The sequence below is a fragment of the Aphanomyces invadans genome (genome assembly GCF_000520115.1).
Source record: "Aphanomyces invadans strain NJM9701 unplaced genomic scaffold supercont1.4, whole genome shotgun sequence".
Taxonomy (NCBI): Eukaryota; Oomycota; class Saprolegniomycetes; order Saprolegniales; family Verrucalvaceae; genus Aphanomyces; species Aphanomyces invadans.
The window spans coordinates 1,378,705-1,396,152 of record NW_008580149.1 but is presented as its reverse complement, the minus strand read 5'-3'; the positions used below and the strand labels follow the sequence as shown (position 1 = coordinate 1,396,152).

Here is a 17,448-nt window from a genome sequence, read left to right as displayed (position 1 = left end):
CTACACAATTGCGTACAATGCCGACGTGTGATGGAATTGCATTCATGATGGACAACTGGCACGATCGTTGACTACCATCTCCGCTAACCACCAAAGCAGCTTGAACTTTAGCGGATGGGCCATTTACGTGGACTGGTGCCGCCTTCCGACAATTTCCATCGACAAGTGTGCAGCTCGGACGCCCTGACTGTGCATTGCTCAGCTCATGGGGAGTAGGCTTGCATTCGAGGGGCTAGTGCTTTTGTACAAGAGGAGCCGAACTAAGAGTAAGCAGCAGTGGCATCTTCAAGGCAATCGCAGACAAAGCACACGAACCTACCGAGAGGCGGCCACGGAATGGTTTGCATGCAGATCCACGCCAAATTCCCCTGTTCGCTTGCGCCAATTCACTGATCTTTCGCTAATTAAAGGCACGTTCTAATGCATGTTCATCTTGGAATCAGCATCTTGTCGGCCTCCGTAGCACAACGATGTCATCATGCTGTCGAAGGAAAGTCGAGATGTGGAGTCAAGACCCATTGATCACACGCATCATCGGCATGTCACAGGCGAAACACACTGGAAGGTTGGTTCAAAGCAGCGTCGGCGACTCAAGCGCCCGACGACATACCTTCGATGCACAGCTCGACTCTGGCTCACAAACTCCACCGTCCGCACGTTGCGTCGTTCAAACCACTGCCTCCGTCGGTTGGTGGCGCCGTCGAGTGCCTCCTCGCGCACCAAGTTGCAACCATGAGACGGTGGATAGCCACCGGTATTGTCGAATGATTGGCTAAAAAAGACTGACACGGGGGCGTCATCGCCAAATTGCTATGTTGTAGCCAATCCCAACGCTCCATGGAGAGTGACTTGGCGCTGTGTGTCAGAGACGATTCGCTTGGCATCCACGAAGACATTTTGCAGGAAAAAAGAAACGCACATCGATCGAGCACGAAATATCTTGCGGGTCCACGGACACCGACGACGCCGCGATGGAGCTCTCTGCATCAATAGGGTGGTTTCATAAGAGGTTTCGTCACTGCCACACTGGAGGGGCATGCATCGTCCCCGCAGGAGTCACCCAACACGTGATGGTCGAGGCATCCCACAAAAGAATGAAAAAAAACACCTCGGCCTGCCGCGGCCATAAAATTTCCTTGGATAGTATTGTCGACAACGACAGACATGCTTAAGTCGGGGTTCGTTGCCGCCAGGTGGAAAGATATAAGAGAATCCCTCGCGAGGGAAGCCCCATGCCGGTCATTCTCGAATTTGCTCCCAAGGAAGAACCCCTCCACAGCAAAGGATGCCGATCCAATCCATCAAAGCGCGCCAAATCTTCGACTCCCGCGGCAACCCCACTGTGGAAGTTGACCTTGTCACTGAACACGGTCTCTTCCGCGCCGCCGTGCCTTCGGGTGCGTCCACGGGTGAGTTTGAAGCGTTGGAACTCCGCGACGGAGGCAAGGCCTACCTCGGCAAGGGTGTGACCAAGGCCGTGAACAACGTGAACTCGATCATTGCGCCTGCCCTCATCGGTAAGGACGAAAAGAACCAAAAGGAACTCGACGTGTACATGGTGGAAACCCTTGATGGCACGCAAAACGAATGGGGCTGGTGCAAGAAGAAGCTCGGTGCTAACGCCATCTTGGCTGTCTCGCTTGCCGTGTGCAAGGCCGGTGCCGCGGCCAAGGGCGTACCCCTCTGGCAGCACATTGCTGACTTGGCCGGCAACCCCACTCCTTGCCTCCCTGTGCCTTCGTTCAACATCATCAACGGTGGTTCCCATGCCGGCAACAAGTTGGCCATGCAAGAATTCATGATCTTGCCCACTGGTGCCACCAGCTTCACTGAATCCATGCAAATCGGAACGGAAGTGTACCACACCTTGAAGAAAGTCATTAACAAGCGCTACGGCTTGGACGCCACCGCCGTCGGTGACGAAGGTGGTTTCGCGCCCAACATTCAAGAAAACGGAGAAGCCCTTCGCTTGATCCAAGAAGCCATCGAGTTGGCTGGCTACACCAACAAGGTGAAGATTGGCATGGACGTTGCTGCGTCGGAATTCTACACTGGCAAAGAAGATGCTCGCTACAACTTGGACTTCAAGAACGAAAATGCCGCCGAGTCGGACAAGATCTCGGCCGATGCTTTGATCGGTGTGTACCAGTCGTTCATTGAGCAATGCAAGGACCACAGCCCCATTGTGTCGATTGAAGACCCCTTTGACCAAGATGACTGGGCTTCGTGGAAGAAGCTCACCGGCGCGGTCGGCGGCCATGTCCAAATTGTTGGTGACGACTTGACCGTGACCAATCCCACCCGCGTCAAGAAGGCGATTGAAGAAAAGGCGTGCAATGCCTTGTTGCTCAAGGTCAACCAAATCGGGTCGATTTGGGAATCGATTGAAGCTGTCACCATGTCGAAGAAGGCGGGCTGGGGCATCATGGCGTCCCACCGCAGTGGTGAAACGGAAGACTCTTTCATTGCCGACTTGGCTGTTGGTTTGAGCGCCGGCCAGATCAAGACTGGTGCTCCGTGCCGCTCGGAACGCCTCGCCAAGTACAACCAATTGCTCCGTATTGAAGAAGAAATGGGCGCCAAGGCCGTGTACGCCGGCAACGACTTCCGAAACGTCGAAAAGTTGGGCAAGTACTCGACCTTTTAAATATACGTGACCCATGTTGTTCATTTGAACTGCGCTCGCCGTGCGCAATGCGCGCGCATCTCGGACGTCTTTGTCGCGAGAGCCACTTGCGTCATCACAACGTACATGACAACACATATACGCACAGCACGCTTCTGTTCGCGCGTAGCTACTTAGTGATGCGACCTTTTTTCATTGTCGTGGACTGCGTCTTGAACGCCGAGTAGTGCTCCGTTCCACCGTACACCTTGGGGTTCGCGGAGAAGCATGTGAGGATGCCACTCGACACGGGCTTCGGTGTGCCGTACGTGGACAGCCATTGCTTGAGGCTTTGGATCTCGGACTCGCGGCCACTTGCTGTCGTCGTAGCATTTGCTCTCGCGTTGTTCGTGATCTCTGCGTCAACTAGATCGATCTTTTGCTGGATCTGAACGATGGCTGTCTGCAACTTGCGCAATTCGCCGTTCTTCACCACAGCCTTGACGACGTCGGGTTGCTCGAAGTACATAAAGTACCCTGGTTTCTTGGACGCCGTGATCGCAGCCTCGAGGTTCTTGCATACCTTTCGGCTAGTCTCGTTGAGACCACCAGGGCCCGATAGGAGAGCGTTGAACCTGTCCGCCTTCTCCCGCTGCGCATGCAGAAGCTCTTCCTTCTTCTTCTGCAGGTCTTCCATCCCCCCAATTGCCATTTCCACTTGGTTGAAGTCGATGGTATTTTTAGGTGTAGATTCAGCCAATCCAACTTCGTTATGAGAATGATTTCAACCAATCAAAATGATTTGATAATGTGACGGTTCACAGTCAAAACAATTGTTGTGGACGATGGAGACAAAAATGCCGATGGTGGCGGGAATCACGGCAACGGCCTTTCGCCAGTTCATGGAAAGAGTCCCTACGTCACATCGCAGTCCGCGAATGGCAATCGCACTATCTGGTGGCGCGGACAGCACCGCATTGCTCATGCTGATGCGAGAATACTGCGCCAACCCTGACGATCTCCTCGCAATTACGGTGGACCATGGACTGCGACTTGAGAGCGCAGACGAAGCGCAGCTTGTGGCATCGTTTGCTAGGAAACACAATATCCCACACCAGATCCATCGTGTGTGCTGGGACGATCTACCCGGATCACTGCTACGTAGTCAGCTTCAGATTCAGGCACGCCTTCGACGGTATACCGCGCTGGGCGACGTGTGTACCCGCGAAGGCATCCGTGCTCTGTACGTGGGGCATCACCTTGGCGACCAGCTCGAAACGTTGTTGTTTCGGATTGGGCGAGGCAGCGGGTGGAGCGGCCTCGCCGGCATGCCAGTGTTGTCTCCGTTCTCCGTGGCACATCCTTCGTTCTTGCCTGACCTCCAAGTCGTGCGGCCATTGCTGTCCGTGTCAAAGCTTCAACTAAAAGCAACGTGCGACCGCTTTGGCCAAGAATGGGTCGAAGATCCATCAAACAACTCGGAAGACTTTGATCGCATTCGTATTCGGAAGGTGCGGTCACGATGAATTCTCCTTCAGTTTGCAAGAATGCATGATCTTATCTCGATGTGCATAGCAACTGGACGCATTTACAGACTTTCACGGACCACAAGCAACTACTCGTTTGGCTCAGCTACAGTTGCATGCTCGGGAGGTACCGCGTCATCGACGACCGACAGTTCGACATGTAGTCGATGAGCGAAATCGTGGTGTGGTAGGCAAATGACGACCTCCAACGCGCAGGTGCAGCGCGTTCTCTTTCCTAGGCTGCATTATCCGTACGATAAAGTGTGCTCCATTAGAGCACAGTCTTCGCGAGAAACATGTCGAGGGCACGCCGGCATGCATGCGGCTTTCCGATGGCTTCGCCGACGACCCCTTGGCGTTTGACGAGCTAGCAATTCGAGGTTTGTGGCAGTGTGTTGCGCGCGTGATGAGAGAGTCTGTGACAAAACGAACGCCTAGTGCTGACTGGCATCGTGCGCCAAGTGGGCGGCAAGGCGTACCCGCCCCGCGTGTCGTCCGTGTCGCTGCTGCTCGCATCGTTGCGGCAGAAATCGCTCAAGCGCAGCACGACCCTTGGCGGGTGTTTGGTACGTTTTACTGTCGTTGTCAAGTGCAATAGGTCACGTTGTTCAGGTTCGCAAACAACGCGGGTGTGTTGTATTTGAGCCCGAGGCGCGTCCACACGGCAACGCCGATTCAGAGCGGACAGATTGATTTGTTGGACAGCTAAAAGAAGATGAACGCGTCGCGAGTGCCCAAGAAGTCGCCACCCAGCATGGTTTCGAGCTCTTCCCGCCGTCGCAACTTGTATTGCGCCAAGGAATCGTCTTCTCTCGGCGCGGACGGCTGGGGAGACTGAATCGGTGGCGAACGTTGGTCGAGCTTGGGCAGCGCCATCGCGCGAGGCGTTGACATGACCATGACGGAGCTGCTGTCGCCCCGCCATTCTTTTTTGTGAGTTCGGCTGTGCCTGATCCGGGTGGTGTGACTCGATTTGCTACGATGCACTTGCCCACCTGGTTGCGCTGGGTGCGTGCGGGGGTCGTGACGGTTGCTTGCAGTCGATGCTTGGTAGGAGGGACGTGGCTTTTGTCGACGCCGCTGATCTTCCCGATGACGACGCCTTGGACGACGTGTTGTTGTCTACGCACAATGGATATGATTGCGCTGAGGGTGGAGCAATGAGTACGGAGAGGAGGATCATGGCGAGGTCTTGGAGGCGATGGCGCAAGGTCGGATGGTGTCGGTGTCGTTTGGTTGTAGGTAGTTGTTGATGGTGCAGCAGGCCGCCGCGACTCCTGCAAGCGCAGGGGCAGAGGTACTTGAACGAGCTTTTTCAACAAGTCTGGGGACAAGCTTGTTTCTAATCGACAACATGGACGGTTCATGATGGCATGGTCGTGTGAGGGGTCAGTGTCTGCTCCAATGCACCTGGAACGCGCGCTGTCGACACTTTAGCCGGCGACAGGCGCGGCAGGAGGGTGAGCTTGTCTGACGACTCGTCGACGCGTTTCGGCGGGTCCGAGGACGAAGAAGGCTCTCTGGCAGACTGCCTGTCTCGCTGGTCAAACAGACGTACGGCATCAGCGTCATCGTTGGTGATTTGGAGAAGCGTACTTTTGTTTTGGTTGTCTTGATCGGAAGCTCCACATCGTTTGAAGCAGAGTCCACAATGACGAGAGGACTTGGAGTCGGCGAATCGGTTTGTTTGGGACTGGGCTCATGCAAGAACCTCAGACAACAACCAGCGCCTGAACGTTCACGTACACACTGCGCGACGCGTCGAGGTGGGCCCGAAGCTGCTGGTTCTCCATCAACAACGCCTGGTCGTGTCGCCGAGCGGCTTCATGTTTGCATGTCACGCGGGCCAATGCATCTCGCAGTCGATTCATTTCGAGCTGCCATGGCAAAACATCACAGAATTTTCGACAAAAGACAAAGGCGTCATGGGAAAACGGAAACGGAGGGGTACCTGCATGGCATGGAGCTCTTCGATCGGAGTTGGAGCGGTGTTTGGAACGAGTGGCTGGCGAGTCGGCTTGCATGAAATGGACCGCAAGCGCTCGGCGAACCGGAGCGTGGCGCGGGTGTCGTCGATCGCTTCCGCGGCCGGACTCAGCGTAACCACAAACGTCGTGCCACTGGAGCCAAGAAGGAATGGTTGCAGCAGCCTCGTCAAGACCGACTCCCGGAAAGGAACGCACGAAACGCTGCCAGGGTGGTGCTGGGACTTGGACACCACGTGCATGCAATACGTCAACGCGGCGATGCTCTTGTTGTTGTGGCTCCCGTTTTCAAACCCCCTGCCATCGCATGACAACATGAGCCCCACACGATGGAAAAAGCGAGGCACACGGACGCAAGATCGACCAAGACGAGGCGGCTCACTCGTGTCCCAGCCACGGTTTGGCGGGTCATGGAGATTTCAAATATGGTGTGGCCAACAGGTACGTCGGTACTGCGATGTACAAAAGCCTACCATCATCCGTCCTGAAGCAGCCAAGGAAGACTAGAGGTGTAGCCTAGCCGTACCTTGTGGTGAAGCTCCAACGCGTCTTGCCCGCACGAGATGCTGCATTGCTTCAGACCCTGGACAAACACATGACCGAGGGGATGTTGGCGTAGGGGTAGCCCGAGCGATTCCCGCGCCGCTCGATGGCTATTCCACAAACTTCGGGGGGTGTTTTGTAGGGAATTGTGTGGTGATGATGGCGCTGCTTTTGGAGGCGACTGCGACAGTCTTGATGGTGAAGATGATGATGACGGGGAAGAGGGTGGGTCTGCACGTGGTCGAGGCGGAGAGGCCGCGGGGGGGATGGCCAGGAGATCATAGACCCTTTCGTTGACAATCTAATGCATTGAAGTCGTGGTTTAGAACTCGAAGACAGGTGAAAGAACGTCCGACGCACTTCCATGTACGAGCATGAAAGGTGCACCACGTCGTCGGCGTTCTCGATGATGTCGCACGCATCGAAAATCTGCTGCAAGCACCGCGGGATGATGCCGGACCCGTTGTCCACGGTAATTTTGTTCGCAGTAGTCTACCAAGTGCTTCGTTTGAAGATCCGTCGGTGTGGTGGCACATTGGTGCATGGAGCGGGCGGCGTGGTACCTTTTCCAGTGCAGCCCGATCTCCGACCATCGCTACACGACGTCGTCAAATCCAGAGCATGCCCCAGGGACAAACACGTACTGAATGTCTTTCCCGACCCCGTGTGCCCGCTACAAACAATCAAGGGATCGTTGGGTCGCTGAATGCATCAAGTGTACGAGCCGCGTACTAAGCAAGGATGGCGCAGTCGTAACCCTTGATGAAGTGGTCCACATGATCTAAACAACGCTCTTTCGTGACTATGGTATCGCCCAGCCGCTTCACGCACTTTGCACTGCCTCGAAAACATCGCTTTGCGTGGATGTTTCGCACAAGACCGTGTCGACATTCAACGCCTTCGTCAAGCCTTTCTTGGACCACACGATGCCGCCACCCTACATGTGGCATGACGCTCCATGAACCTCTGAACACGTTGATCCCATCGTACTTGGATGCTGAGCACTTCCGGTGGGCATGCCGTTTCCGTCGACAGCAGCGGGCGCACCCGGGCAACGACGTGGAGGGCGGTGGTCGCCGCCTCCTGCACTCCATCCGACGCCATGGCCGCCAAGCTCACGAGGTCAGCGCGCCGTCGTCGGGAGAACGATCAACGACGACGCGTGTGAATGGCACGTTGTTTCTATAATTAGGTTTATCGTGGTCGAAGTACACATTGTCAGTGCTTTTTCCAGTCGTACGGAATCGTGATGGTGGCTCGATCCAGCACGCCCGCGTCCGGCACCGACACGGGGGAGTCCGTCCCCGCTTCCACGACGACATACTGGACATGGAACGCCGTGCGAGTGCTGGCGTCATCGGCAGCAGCAGCCGGGAGGATAAGGCGGATCGCCGTCGACGTCATCGAACCCTACATGACACGCGCTACCGACGTCATTTCGATTATTCCCATCGCGACACGACTGCACGCACCGGCTTGAGGCGGAAGGCGCACCCCTTGCGCTGCTGGGTGTCCCCTGGAATGGCCACAAGGGATTTTCCCAGGACTTGCAAGGACTCGTACACAATGACGTAGACGACGAGGTGGTGGACGAGCGACACGTTGTTCAAAAAAAGGTTGGCCGAGGCGAACTCGACGAGGTCGTTGGGGCGCAACGGTGGTCGGTTGTTCTCGTCCGCCGAGGGGGACGCCGCGAGTGGGGCTTGTTTGAAGTGCAGCACCTCGGGCGTCACGCGCAGGAGCAGGTCCGGCAGCTTGGACACGACGGCGGCGTCGGGCGCGACGTCGACACTCGCAAAAGACTCGCATTCACTACAAACGACATCGTTTCGGTGACGTTCCAGACGATGTTGTGGGGCCGCGATTTCTGACGACAATCTATTCTCGCTGCCCATGCATGCACGTACAACGACGAGCGCAGGGGCCTCCGTGACGGCGACTGCGACCGCTTGGGTGGTTTGTGCAGGAAAAACTTGTCGGCAAAGTATTCTGGTAGCTCGCCGACGCGATGGAGATGGCTGCATCAGCGAAGGGAGATCACATTCCATATTCACACGAACTTGCATGGCCGACGTACCTCATGAGCTCGGAATATTCCCACAGATCGAGCTGGGCTGCCACGTCGTCCCACGGATGAATATTCGTCTTGATGTTGAGCACCTAACGAACGAAACGACACAGGGTCAACATCGCGGGCTCGAATACGTTGAGGTTCAAGGCATGGCGAGTCAAAAGGTCCTCCTACAGCTACTCACCCGCCACTCCACGCGCTCGGTTGAGTGAATATCGTGGCTAAAGGGAAAACCGACGTAGATCTTGACCACGTCATGGCGCACAGCGTTGTAGTTCTCGATGTAGTTGCAAACGAGTTCGCTGAGGCTCTACCAAGTGAAACCATTCGAGTGTGTTAGGACAAACGACAAACGGGAGTTGGTCAAACGCGCCTTGAATTTTAGGTCCTTGTTCATGAGACCAGGGCTTCGGCTGAGACCAAGAGCGCCCCACAAGTGCTGAGGTCATCGTAGAAGTGGAGCATGAGTCGATGGCGTCCATTCTTAACGATGTCAACCTGATACTTGATGGCGAGGACGATATGCCGGAATATAGTGCCACCGGACAGCGTCTTGAAACTGATGGGAATCCGATCGATCTGGTGGTTGAACGTCGCGCCTTCGTACTCGGGCCCTCCTGCAGTAAGGTAAGCTGCGACGAACACTGCTTCCAGGCACTGAATCGGCAATGCGTCGTGAATGATGTCCTTGGCCGTGCCGTAGATGCTCTTGTGGCTGCGGTTCTTGCTCACATCAAAGTACAGCTTGCCAGTGTAGTTGTACTCAAGCGCATTCATGTATGCTTGAATCGCGGCCATCTTAGTCCGAACGTTAGTGTTGGCTTTTCCCGTGCGTTTGGGCGGTTCTGGGATCGGCGGCTGTCACACACATCCATCAGTCGAACAAGCACCTGCACTACCCTCAAGGATGTGGCGCAGCTACGTACCACGGGGAGATCTGGCGTCATCTGGACGATCTTGGTGACTTCGCGCAGCTTGGCGGCCACGCTCTCGTTCATGCTTGGCGTCTGGTGGAGTTTCACCCACGTCGTTTCCTGTGATGTCTATCCGGATATTTGTATATCCGGATATCACCGTGCGATCTTTCCAACTTCAAACGCCGCGCGGCAACGTCCATTATGCTCAAGAACGAACTGGGAAGGAAGTGGCGCGACATTCCGTGGGCAGATGTGCTTGAGAAGAGCGCTCATGCTGGTACGCCTATCTACACCACCCAAGGCTTGATGTGATACCTTGGATCGATGTGCAGACAAGTACTTCATGCGAAGTGGATTGATTCGAAAAGACCTCCTTCCACTCTACGCTGCCGAGTATATGCCAAAGACGTTTGTCGTCAAGTCGATGGACAGCATCAACGAGATTATTCCCTTGATGGAGGAAGAGGACAAACATGCATCAAACGACGTGTGGGTATTAAAGCTCAGCGATTCCAGCAATGCGTACGGCATTCACTTCTTTCACCGAAAAGATGCGTCCTCCCTAGCATACATCGTCCAAGACGGGTACATCCTCTTCCTCAATATGTGAATCTTACGTTTGTTCAGCCAAACGCGTGTCGTGCAAAAGAACGTGCAGTCGGCCTTGTTCAACGGGAGGAAGTTCCACGTTCGAGTCCTCGTTCTCGCGGTACGCTCACCCTGCGACTTCATCGAAGCAGAACAGATCCCATATCACCGATGTCTGTAGGTGGGGCATCTAGACGTCTACGTGTACGATCGCAGCCGCGTGTTGGTGGCATCCGCGCCATACTCTCCCACCGCTTCCTTGACCGATGCACTCGTTCATATCACAAACATGGGAGTGAACCAAGCGCGGAACGATCTGTATGACAGCGCCGTGCAGAACATGGCGCTGTCCGACGTGTTTTCCCCTGACTTGGTCGCGACGGCGATGGACCAAGTCCACGCGATCTGTCGCGACACGTTTCGTCGGGTATCGACGAACCGGCGGCACTTTTTCAGTCTCCCCAATTGCTACGAGCTGTTTGGGCTCGACTTTATGGTATAGTTCCGCGGATGCAGCCCACTGTATTGCGAAAGCGCCACTGAATTACGTACCAGATTGACGACGGCGGGCGTGTGCTGCTGCTCGAGGTGAATCCAGATCCGTCCCTCGGGATGTTTTACAGGCAAGGCGAAGTGGAGACGCCCATCCTTCCGCGAGACGTCTTGGTCGACGGAGCGCCTCCGTCGTTTGTGCAAGTGTACTCTCGGTCCCAGGACGAAGCGTTTGCCCTTCTTAAAGCGCGCTGGTCGGCTGAATGTCGTGGCGAAGAAGCCCAGGCGTAACAAAAGTTTTGTGAAAAACGACTACGGGTTGATGACGTTTATGCCGCTTCCACATATCCAAATTGGTTGGACCCCGTGCGCACCATGCCTAGATACAGCGTCAAGAGTCGACTTCGAAAGACTTTGCTGGATTCTACATACATCGACGGGTGAATATTGTATGGAGGACACCGAGGCCAAGCACGGTTGCCGAGACTGCGAGCGCGGCAGTCGTGGCGCCGCTCAGGTGCCGAATTGCCGTGATGGATGGACCCGGAAATACGTGTTGGATGACAAGTAAGTTGAGGTATACAGCGCCGCCCATCGTGCCAAGGGCAAAGAGGCCCCAGATGACTCCCCAACACCGTGACGACGTATGGGTCATTTTTGCAAACACCGACGCGTCGCTTGGTGTCGAGTCAGCGGGCGAAGAAGTCGGTGGGGAAGGCTACCTGTCGTTGATGCGGCGAGCAATTAAGTCATCCCAGATGTCGTAGATCGAGAACAGGCAGCTCATAACGCCCATGAACAGGATGACGAAGCGAAGAGCGTGGACGCCGCCGTCGACGAGTCGGTCGAGCGCAATGAGCCCGCCCAGGATGACAATGAATCCGGCGTTGAGCCACCGCATGTACGCGTTCTTGGCGTAGTAGATGAAAAGAACGAGAAAGAAAATGAGGACCCCTGCAGCGATTTCGGACGCCAGGCGTTCCGGGCTACCGAGGAGCGAATGGACGGTGCAGGACAGGGCAAGTCGAGACGTACCTGGCAATCACAAGTGCCATGCCCCATACAGCCGACCCCAAGTAGCCCTAAACGAACATGACGAAGCGACATGATCTCGGAGTTCCTACTGCAGGAACAATGATCAGCGCGACCCCACCGGCATAGCTCGTGACGCCTCCTTCGTTCGGGTGCACTTCCATCGAAGTGACCTTGCCGCAGGTCATCCATACAGCTAGCGCATGACCCAGTTCATGCAAAAACACCGTCCTAGAAGATGGAGAACATGACGTTGCATCGTCGGACGGTGGAAGGCAGTACAGGATCTTGAATGGATGCAAAAGCGGGAAGCGCCACCTATTGCACGTGTGACGAACACGAGACTTCGAGCGGGTCATGTGTACAGCTTGAAGATCAGGACGGTGTATCCACAAATGACGAAGATCGACTGGAGTTGGTTGTCACTGCAGCACTGGAGCTGCCACCACGACCCGCCGCTCGCGTCCATCGCCGTCCTCTGAACTCGCGAATGAATTGCCGGGGAGCAGGGGACTTACATTCCTGGTTTTATCGTAGATAAAACCTACATTCATGGCTCTTGATTGCCATTCGACCAATCCCCGTTTCGCAGGTTGAAACCGCCGCCGCGGTTTCGACACTGCACTCTCCGCCGTCGATGGAGCCTCCCGACGACGATGACCCGACGGGGGTTCCCATACCTGTAGGACATGAGCGTACTAGATGAGATTTCCTCAGCCTTGCACGAATGCTTCTAGGTTTACGTGTACAAATGTGACAATGTGCGTGCTGGCCCGTCGTCAGGTACGGTATCCGTCTGCTTGACACGATTCGTCTCGAGACATGGGGCAGCCTGAACATCCATACGTGTTGGCTTTCCCCAGACAATGGAACGGTCAGCGTTGACGGTCTTCGTGTGGCGATATCGCAGCAGGGCAACAACAGCGAGGTAGTCCCATTTGTTCCAGCCACCACAACTCCCTCTTGGGTGTTGTTGTAGACCGTGACTGTCGACCAAGTGTTCCAGAACGCGGACGAACTCGATGTCGTCGAGCACGCGCTGATTCCACTCCTAACGTCGTGTGTGAATGGGATCAATTCGTGCTTGCTTTGCGGCGGCTCGTCCAGCACGATTCGCAGCACGTTCTTTCATGGCACTGACAACGGACCCACCCATGCGGGCGTCGCCGCGACGTTGCTACAGAACCTCTTGCTTCTGCTTGCCGACAAGCACGGTAGCGGCAACCAGCCACCACAGACGCCTCGCTTCTTTGTCCGACTTTCGTTCGTCGAGTTGTACGAAGAGACGATTGTGGTATGTGAACTCCCGTCTTCACTCAAACACCATTTTGTCGCCATCATAGGATCTCTTGGCACCCAAGCCATCGTCTTCCGGGCCCGTTGTTGCAGTGGCACTTCGGCAAGACAAGTTTGCTGGCGTCGATTTCAAGAACGCTACCAAAGTCGGCCCGATACAATCGTCCACGGACGTTGTTGCAACGATCCAAGCGGCAATTCAGGACGGACGCCGTCGGCGGCGCACCGGCATGACGTCGCTTGGCCCAGTCACGGACTTTACCAGCGCCATTTTGCGTGTAGGCGGACCCTCCGCAGCATAAACAGCATCATCATGCGAGTGGTCCTAGGTGTATGTCAAGCAAGTGCCGACTGCCGGTCCAGTAGTGCAGTCGACGTTGGATGTTGTGGACCTCCCGTCGTTCGATCGCCTGACCAAGGCATGTCGGTTGTTGCGATGGGGCTTTTTCTAACGGACAGTCGATGGATGACCACGTAGATTCCAGCGGCGGTGCGGTTGACAGAAGGCCCGCTGGTGAACAAGGCACTGTACGCTTTCGAGTCGGTGTGCAAAGCGTGCGAGTCCGCCGCATCTTTCCCGCCCTACGACAGCTCCATCTTGACTCAAGTGCTGCATCATGCATTGGGCGGCGATGCGCTGACCCATGTTCGTCCGCTTCTCCTCGACCATCCCTTGCATGCATGGATTGGTTCATTGGAGACTTTTTCTTTTCATCGAACCACCATCTTCACCGACGATTCGATGGCGTAGGCACTGCTGTTTGTCGCTCCCAGCGACCACGACGGCGCCAAGGCCACGTGGCGGGTTGCAGCGATGCTTCAACACATGCGAACATTTCCACTGGCGCACTCGGACGTGGTGCAAGGGTTGGTGCGTGTGAACCCATGCCACTGGCTGCGATCTCCAAGCGTCGCTAACCCTCGGCACTCTACCTATAGCGCCGCCGCCACAACGCCGAGCGATTGTTCTGGCAAACTCAACGGCCCCATGACACCAACGTCATAGATGGGACGACAGCGTCCTTGTCGACGATGGCGCTTGTGCAAAAAACACACGATTTGGAGGGCAAACTCATGCAAGACAGCATCGAAAAGTCAAAGCTAAAGGACGTGATCGACGCCCACGTCAAGAGCCTTGCCGAGTACCGCACCAAAGTCGCTGGCCTCGTCGAGATCGAAGTCGGCCTGCGAAAGCAATTGCTCGATCGAGAACGCGAGAAGCTCAGTCTGAGTAAAGCCCTCGTCGACTGCCAACTCGAGCACAGCACGGTGTTGGAAGCCCTGGAAAAGGACAAGTTTGACGTCACGACCAAGCTGCTCAACGCCGAAAACGACCTCCTCGAACTCCAGATGCGGGAAGAGCATCATGACACCCAACTACGCGCAGCGCAAGACGCGGCAACCGCTGCGGTGGCGGACAAGAAGGAGCTTGCGATCGAGTTCGTGGCGCTCAAGGCAAACTTTGTCGCAGTCAACAAGTCGTTGCAGGCCCAGTCGGCCAAGGCTCAACAGCTTAGCGTCGAGTTGCTCACGTTGGTCAACCAAAAAGCCAAGCTCGCTGCGGTACGATCAGACAGCTCCGCATGGAGTGACATGAGGGATCGGTAGAGTGTGGAGGACTTGGAAAAGGCCAAGGCCGATGGTTTGGAGCGCGAGAGAAAGCTCGGGGTAGCTTTGGACAAGGCATCAGCGCAAGAGCAAGCGTTGATGAATATAATTGCTGCTGAAAAAACCAAAAGCAACGCCTTGTACGAGGAGAAGGTGAGTACCTATAAACGTGGAGAGGGTCGAGTCCTTGTAAGTTTCAGACGGTGCCTTTGGTAGGTGGCGCTGGATTTCCAGCTCAAGAGCATCTTGCTCGACGTGGAAGCGCACCAGGTCCAGTTTGAAAAGACAGCTCAACAGCAGGCACAGGCCCAGCATGCTCAGGTGCTGGCATTCAAGCAGGAGGCGGAGGAAGAAATGGCTCGACGCCAGGTGCAGCAACTGTCCAATACGTTGGATTGACGACGTGTTGGTAGGCGAGATGTACAGAGCTCGAGGAGCGTGGTCGCGAGATGGAATCGATGGTATCTCGCTTTGACAAATTTGTTTTTCTGTCCGTGTCAGCGCCAATTTTCATGTAGACGCGCCAACTGCGTCGGGAAATCGACGAGCTCGAGCGGGCATTAGCGCTACGAACGAACGAAGTGTCGGACCTCCGCAGGGAAATGTACGCAAAGGGGTCTCAACTTTGCTTGCGTTTGGGTCACTGAGAAGTGAGTTTTGCATGGGCTGGAGAGCTAACTTGTTTCGGGGGCAGGACCCGGGCCGCGCTGGAAATGGATGACCAAACGGCATCGTATCGCGCAAAGTTGGTCGAGTTGTTTGGGGACAAGGCGGTTTGGTCCACTGACGGCGGCGCCGTCGCAGATGACGCGCTGGTTGCGGCGGCAAGATCGGCGTGGACTGCGTCCTATGAATCGAGGGAACGCGATTTAGTGCAACGCCTTGCAGCGTTCGAGGAGCGGCACACTGCATGGAGCGGACGCTACGATGCGCTCTACCGAGTGACGATGAAAATGCGCGGCATCATCCAAGACCATGGCGTGGTGTGCATATCTGACGTCGTCGTCGTTGAACTGGTCTTTGTGACGCATGAACGTAGACATGCAGCGACTTGCCGGAAGACTTGGACGCATGGAGTCGGGAAGCTGCCGCGGAGAGCCACGCAAGTGACGTGGAGCGCCGTCGAGTCGCGGCAAAGGTCGATGCGTGCACGCAAGAGCTCCGCTTGCAGGTTGAAAAGAACCTTCAAGCAGCGGAAACGTTCAAGGGAATCCTGAGCGGAAAGGAGCGAGATTTGGCCGCAGTGCGGTCGCAACTGGATGCAGCTCTCGCAGCGCGTGATCAATTGCAGCAGCAAAACGACCGCCTGGTCCAGGACAAGTCCAACGACAAGACCAAAGACGAGATGAAGCGAATGCAGGACGTCCTCGTGGCACAGCTCCAGGAGCTCAAAATGCAACTGCAGCCGCTCAAGCAGGACGGCAAGGCCACACCGACTGGCATGGACGACGCCCACGAGTTGCGGGCGCAAGTGCGTAAACTCGAGGACAAGCTTCGCAGCGCCCAGACAACGCACATGCAGGCCGTGGAGGCGACGGAACGGCGGTGTGCAGAGCTCACGACCAAGGCAATCATGCTCGAGGAAGAAGTCGTGGGACTCAAGAACCTCTTAAAGGTACATCCGTCCTGCAGCCATGGACCCATGCTTACATGACAGATAGACGACGACAAAGAAGCACCGAGAGCGCGTATTGGAACTGACGCGAGAGTAACATAGCCCCATGAGCAACTTGTACATTGAGCAGGTTAAAACTTAAAGACAGTCTCGGACGTGTAGTGGAGGTCCTTGAGGATGCCTTCGACTTGACCTTGGGAGTAGTCCTTAGCCTTGCCGCCCGACACAGCGTGCATGAAGCCAGGCGGGCCGCAGACGAGGACCAAGTTGTCCGTGGAGGGTCCAGGGAGGTGCTTTTCCAAGATGTCCTTGGTGACGTAGCCGGTGTAGCCCGTCCATGACGCGGAGGGCTTGCTCAGGACGTTGATGACCTTCAACCCAGGGTAGATTTGCTCGTACGACGCCAGCTCGTCGCGGAGAATGATGTCTTCTTCCGTGTCGTTGGCGAAAATCAACGTCACATCCGTGTTGTCCTCGGGGTTACGCAGAATCTCCAAAGCCACTTGCAGCATTGGCGTGATGCCGCTGCCTCCCGCGACCATGGCAATGTGCTTGCGTGAGTTCGGCTTGTACGTAAACTTGATGTTCGGGCCCTTGACGTCGATGTGGTCGCCTGCCTTCAAGTTCACGAGATGCTTGCTCATCGTACCCGTGGGGTATCCCTTCACGATGAGCTCCAGGTGGCCCTTTTGAGAGTTTGCGGACGTTGGCGTGTATGGACGGATGACAGTCTTGCCGTTGAGATGCGCCTTCGTGAGAAGGAACGACGCAACAGTGAGGCCGCTGGTTTGGTCCTCCTCGGGGAATTCCAGGCGCAACTTGTGCGTGTTGTGGTTCAGCCGTTCATTGCTGTACACACGGAACGATCGCCACTCGTTGGGGTTCAACGCGTGGTCATTGGACGCGGCCGTCGAGAAAGATGCCAACATCAACGCCGACGCACCGACAAGGACACCCATGGAGGCAGATGAGGCCTTGGCATGAGGTTCCACGGCCAGCGCCACCAAGGACGCTTGTTGCTTGCGCACTGCGCGTTGGGTCAACCGAACTAGCATCATCATGTGCCAACCAAGGAAGGAAAAATTCAGCAGTCACTCGATAATTCTGTGGTGTCAAATGCAGCGTTTGAATTTCAACCAATCCGATGCGATTCAGAATGAATTTGACCAG

At 55.7% G+C, this 17,448-nt stretch overlaps 9 protein-coding genes across 12 annotated transcripts; 3 read left to right on the top strand and 6 right to left on the bottom strand.

Annotated features, from left to right (window-relative positions):
• Positions 1 to 1,168: 1,168 nt before the first annotated feature.
• On the bottom strand, positions 1,169 to 2,764 carry H310_02889 (hypothetical protein; the record flags this gene model as incomplete). The annotated part of the gene is made up of 1 exon (XM_008866564.1): positions 1,169 to 2,764. The coding sequence occupies one exon, from the start codon at positions 2,762 to 2,764 to the stop codon at positions 1,169 to 1,171; it is 1,596 nt and encodes a 531-aa protein (XP_008864786.1).
• Positions 2,765 to 2,795: 31 nt separating this feature from the next.
• Positions 2,796 to 3,302, bottom strand: H310_02888 (hypothetical protein; the record flags this gene model as incomplete). The annotated part of the gene is made up of 1 exon (XM_008866563.1): positions 2,796 to 3,302. The coding sequence occupies one exon, from the start codon at positions 3,300 to 3,302 to the stop codon at positions 2,796 to 2,798; it is 507 nt and encodes a 168-aa protein (XP_008864785.1).
• Positions 3,303 to 3,451: 149 nt separating this feature from the next.
• H310_02887 (tRNA(Ile)-lysidine synthetase) lies at positions 3,452 to 4,878 on the top strand. The gene is made up of 6 exons (XM_008866562.1): positions 3,452 to 4,116; positions 4,181 to 4,258; positions 4,323 to 4,347; positions 4,407 to 4,511; positions 4,570 to 4,697; positions 4,744 to 4,878. The coding sequence occupies exons 1-6, from the start codon at positions 3,463 to 3,465 to the stop codon at positions 4,822 to 4,824; spliced, it is 1,071 nt and encodes a 356-aa protein (XP_008864784.1). The 5' UTR covers positions 3,452 to 3,462; the 3' UTR covers positions 4,825 to 4,878.
• H310_02886 lies at positions 4,694 to 7,841 on the bottom strand. Of its 2 annotated transcripts, XM_008866560.1 has the most exons (15): positions 7,650 to 7,841; positions 7,491 to 7,596; positions 7,392 to 7,440; positions 7,304 to 7,332; positions 7,223 to 7,254; positions 7,020 to 7,151; positions 6,643 to 6,960; positions 6,470 to 6,585; positions 6,083 to 6,413; positions 5,878 to 6,008; positions 5,728 to 5,824; positions 5,542 to 5,671; positions 5,300 to 5,473; positions 5,127 to 5,253; positions 4,694 to 5,080 (listed from the first exon to the last, which is right to left on the bottom strand). In XM_008866560.1, exons 1-15 carry the CDS (start codon positions 7,761 to 7,763, stop codon positions 4,837 to 4,839), a joined length of 2,130 nt encoding a protein of 709 aa, XP_008864782.1. In that variant the 5' UTR covers positions 7,764 to 7,841; the 3' UTR covers positions 4,694 to 4,836. The 2 variants fall into 2 exon arrangements, with proteins under 2 accessions (XP_008864782.1, XP_008864783.1); XM_008866561.1 differs by having other exon boundaries at positions 7,392 to 7,596.
• Positions 7,825 to 9,728, bottom strand: H310_02885 (the record flags this gene model as incomplete). 2 transcript variants are annotated; one of them, XM_008866559.1, is made up of 9 exons in its annotated part: positions 7,825 to 8,069; positions 8,132 to 8,175; positions 8,223 to 8,471; positions 8,567 to 8,677; positions 8,737 to 8,819; positions 8,915 to 9,040; positions 9,104 to 9,169; positions 9,229 to 9,588; positions 9,657 to 9,728. In XM_008866559.1, 9 exons carry the CDS (start codon positions 9,726 to 9,728, stop codon positions 8,014 to 8,016), a joined length of 1,167 nt encoding a protein of 388 aa, XP_008864781.1. In that variant the 3' UTR covers positions 7,825 to 8,013. The 2 variants fall into 2 exon arrangements, with proteins under 2 accessions (XP_008864781.1, XP_008864780.1); XM_008866558.1 differs by having other exon boundaries at positions 8,132 to 8,471.
• An 84-nt stretch (positions 9,729 to 9,812) lies between these two features.
• H310_02884 (hypothetical protein) lies at positions 9,813 to 11,036 on the top strand. Its single transcript, XM_008866557.1, has 5 exons — positions 9,813 to 9,924; positions 9,980 to 10,232; positions 10,275 to 10,356; positions 10,417 to 10,731; positions 10,791 to 11,036. Exons 1-5 carry the CDS (start codon positions 9,849 to 9,851, stop codon positions 11,016 to 11,018), a joined length of 954 nt encoding a protein of 317 aa, XP_008864779.1. The 5' UTR covers positions 9,813 to 9,848; the 3' UTR covers positions 11,019 to 11,036.
• On the bottom strand, positions 11,025 to 12,243 carry H310_02883. 2 transcript variants are annotated; one of them, XM_008866556.1, is made up of 7 exons: positions 12,125 to 12,243; positions 12,042 to 12,077; positions 11,852 to 11,990; positions 11,763 to 11,809; positions 11,450 to 11,713; positions 11,160 to 11,404; positions 11,025 to 11,106 (listed from the first exon to the last, which is right to left on the bottom strand). In XM_008866556.1, the coding sequence occupies exons 1-7, from the start codon at positions 12,226 to 12,228 to the stop codon at positions 11,057 to 11,059; spliced, it is 885 nt and encodes a 294-aa protein (XP_008864778.1). In that variant the 5' UTR covers positions 12,229 to 12,243; the 3' UTR covers positions 11,025 to 11,056. The 2 variants fall into 2 exon arrangements, with proteins under 2 accessions (XP_008864778.1, XP_008864777.1); XM_008866555.1 differs by having other exon boundaries at positions 11,852 to 12,077.
• Positions 12,244 to 12,396: 153 nt separating this feature from the next.
• Positions 12,397 to 16,456, top strand: H310_02882 (hypothetical protein; the record flags this gene model as incomplete). The annotated part of the gene is made up of 16 exons (XM_008866554.1): positions 12,397 to 12,441; positions 12,497 to 12,542; positions 12,623 to 12,687; positions 12,739 to 13,053; positions 13,103 to 13,333; positions 13,385 to 13,478; positions 13,541 to 13,701; positions 13,807 to 13,926; positions 13,995 to 14,618; positions 14,664 to 14,816; positions 14,880 to 15,032; positions 15,077 to 15,124; positions 15,182 to 15,267; positions 15,358 to 15,646; positions 15,703 to 16,278; positions 16,325 to 16,456. The coding sequence occupies 16 exons, from the start codon at positions 12,397 to 12,399 to the stop codon at positions 16,373 to 16,375; spliced, it is 3,057 nt and encodes a 1,018-aa protein (XP_008864776.1). The 3' UTR covers positions 16,376 to 16,456.
• H310_02881 (hypothetical protein) lies at positions 16,367 to 17,367 on the bottom strand. Its single transcript, XM_008866553.1, has one exon. It carries the CDS (start codon positions 17,337 to 17,339, stop codon positions 16,410 to 16,412), a length of 930 nt encoding a protein of 309 aa, XP_008864775.1. The 5' UTR covers positions 17,340 to 17,367; the 3' UTR covers positions 16,367 to 16,409.
• Between the last annotated feature and the right edge of the window lie 81 nt (positions 17,368 to 17,448).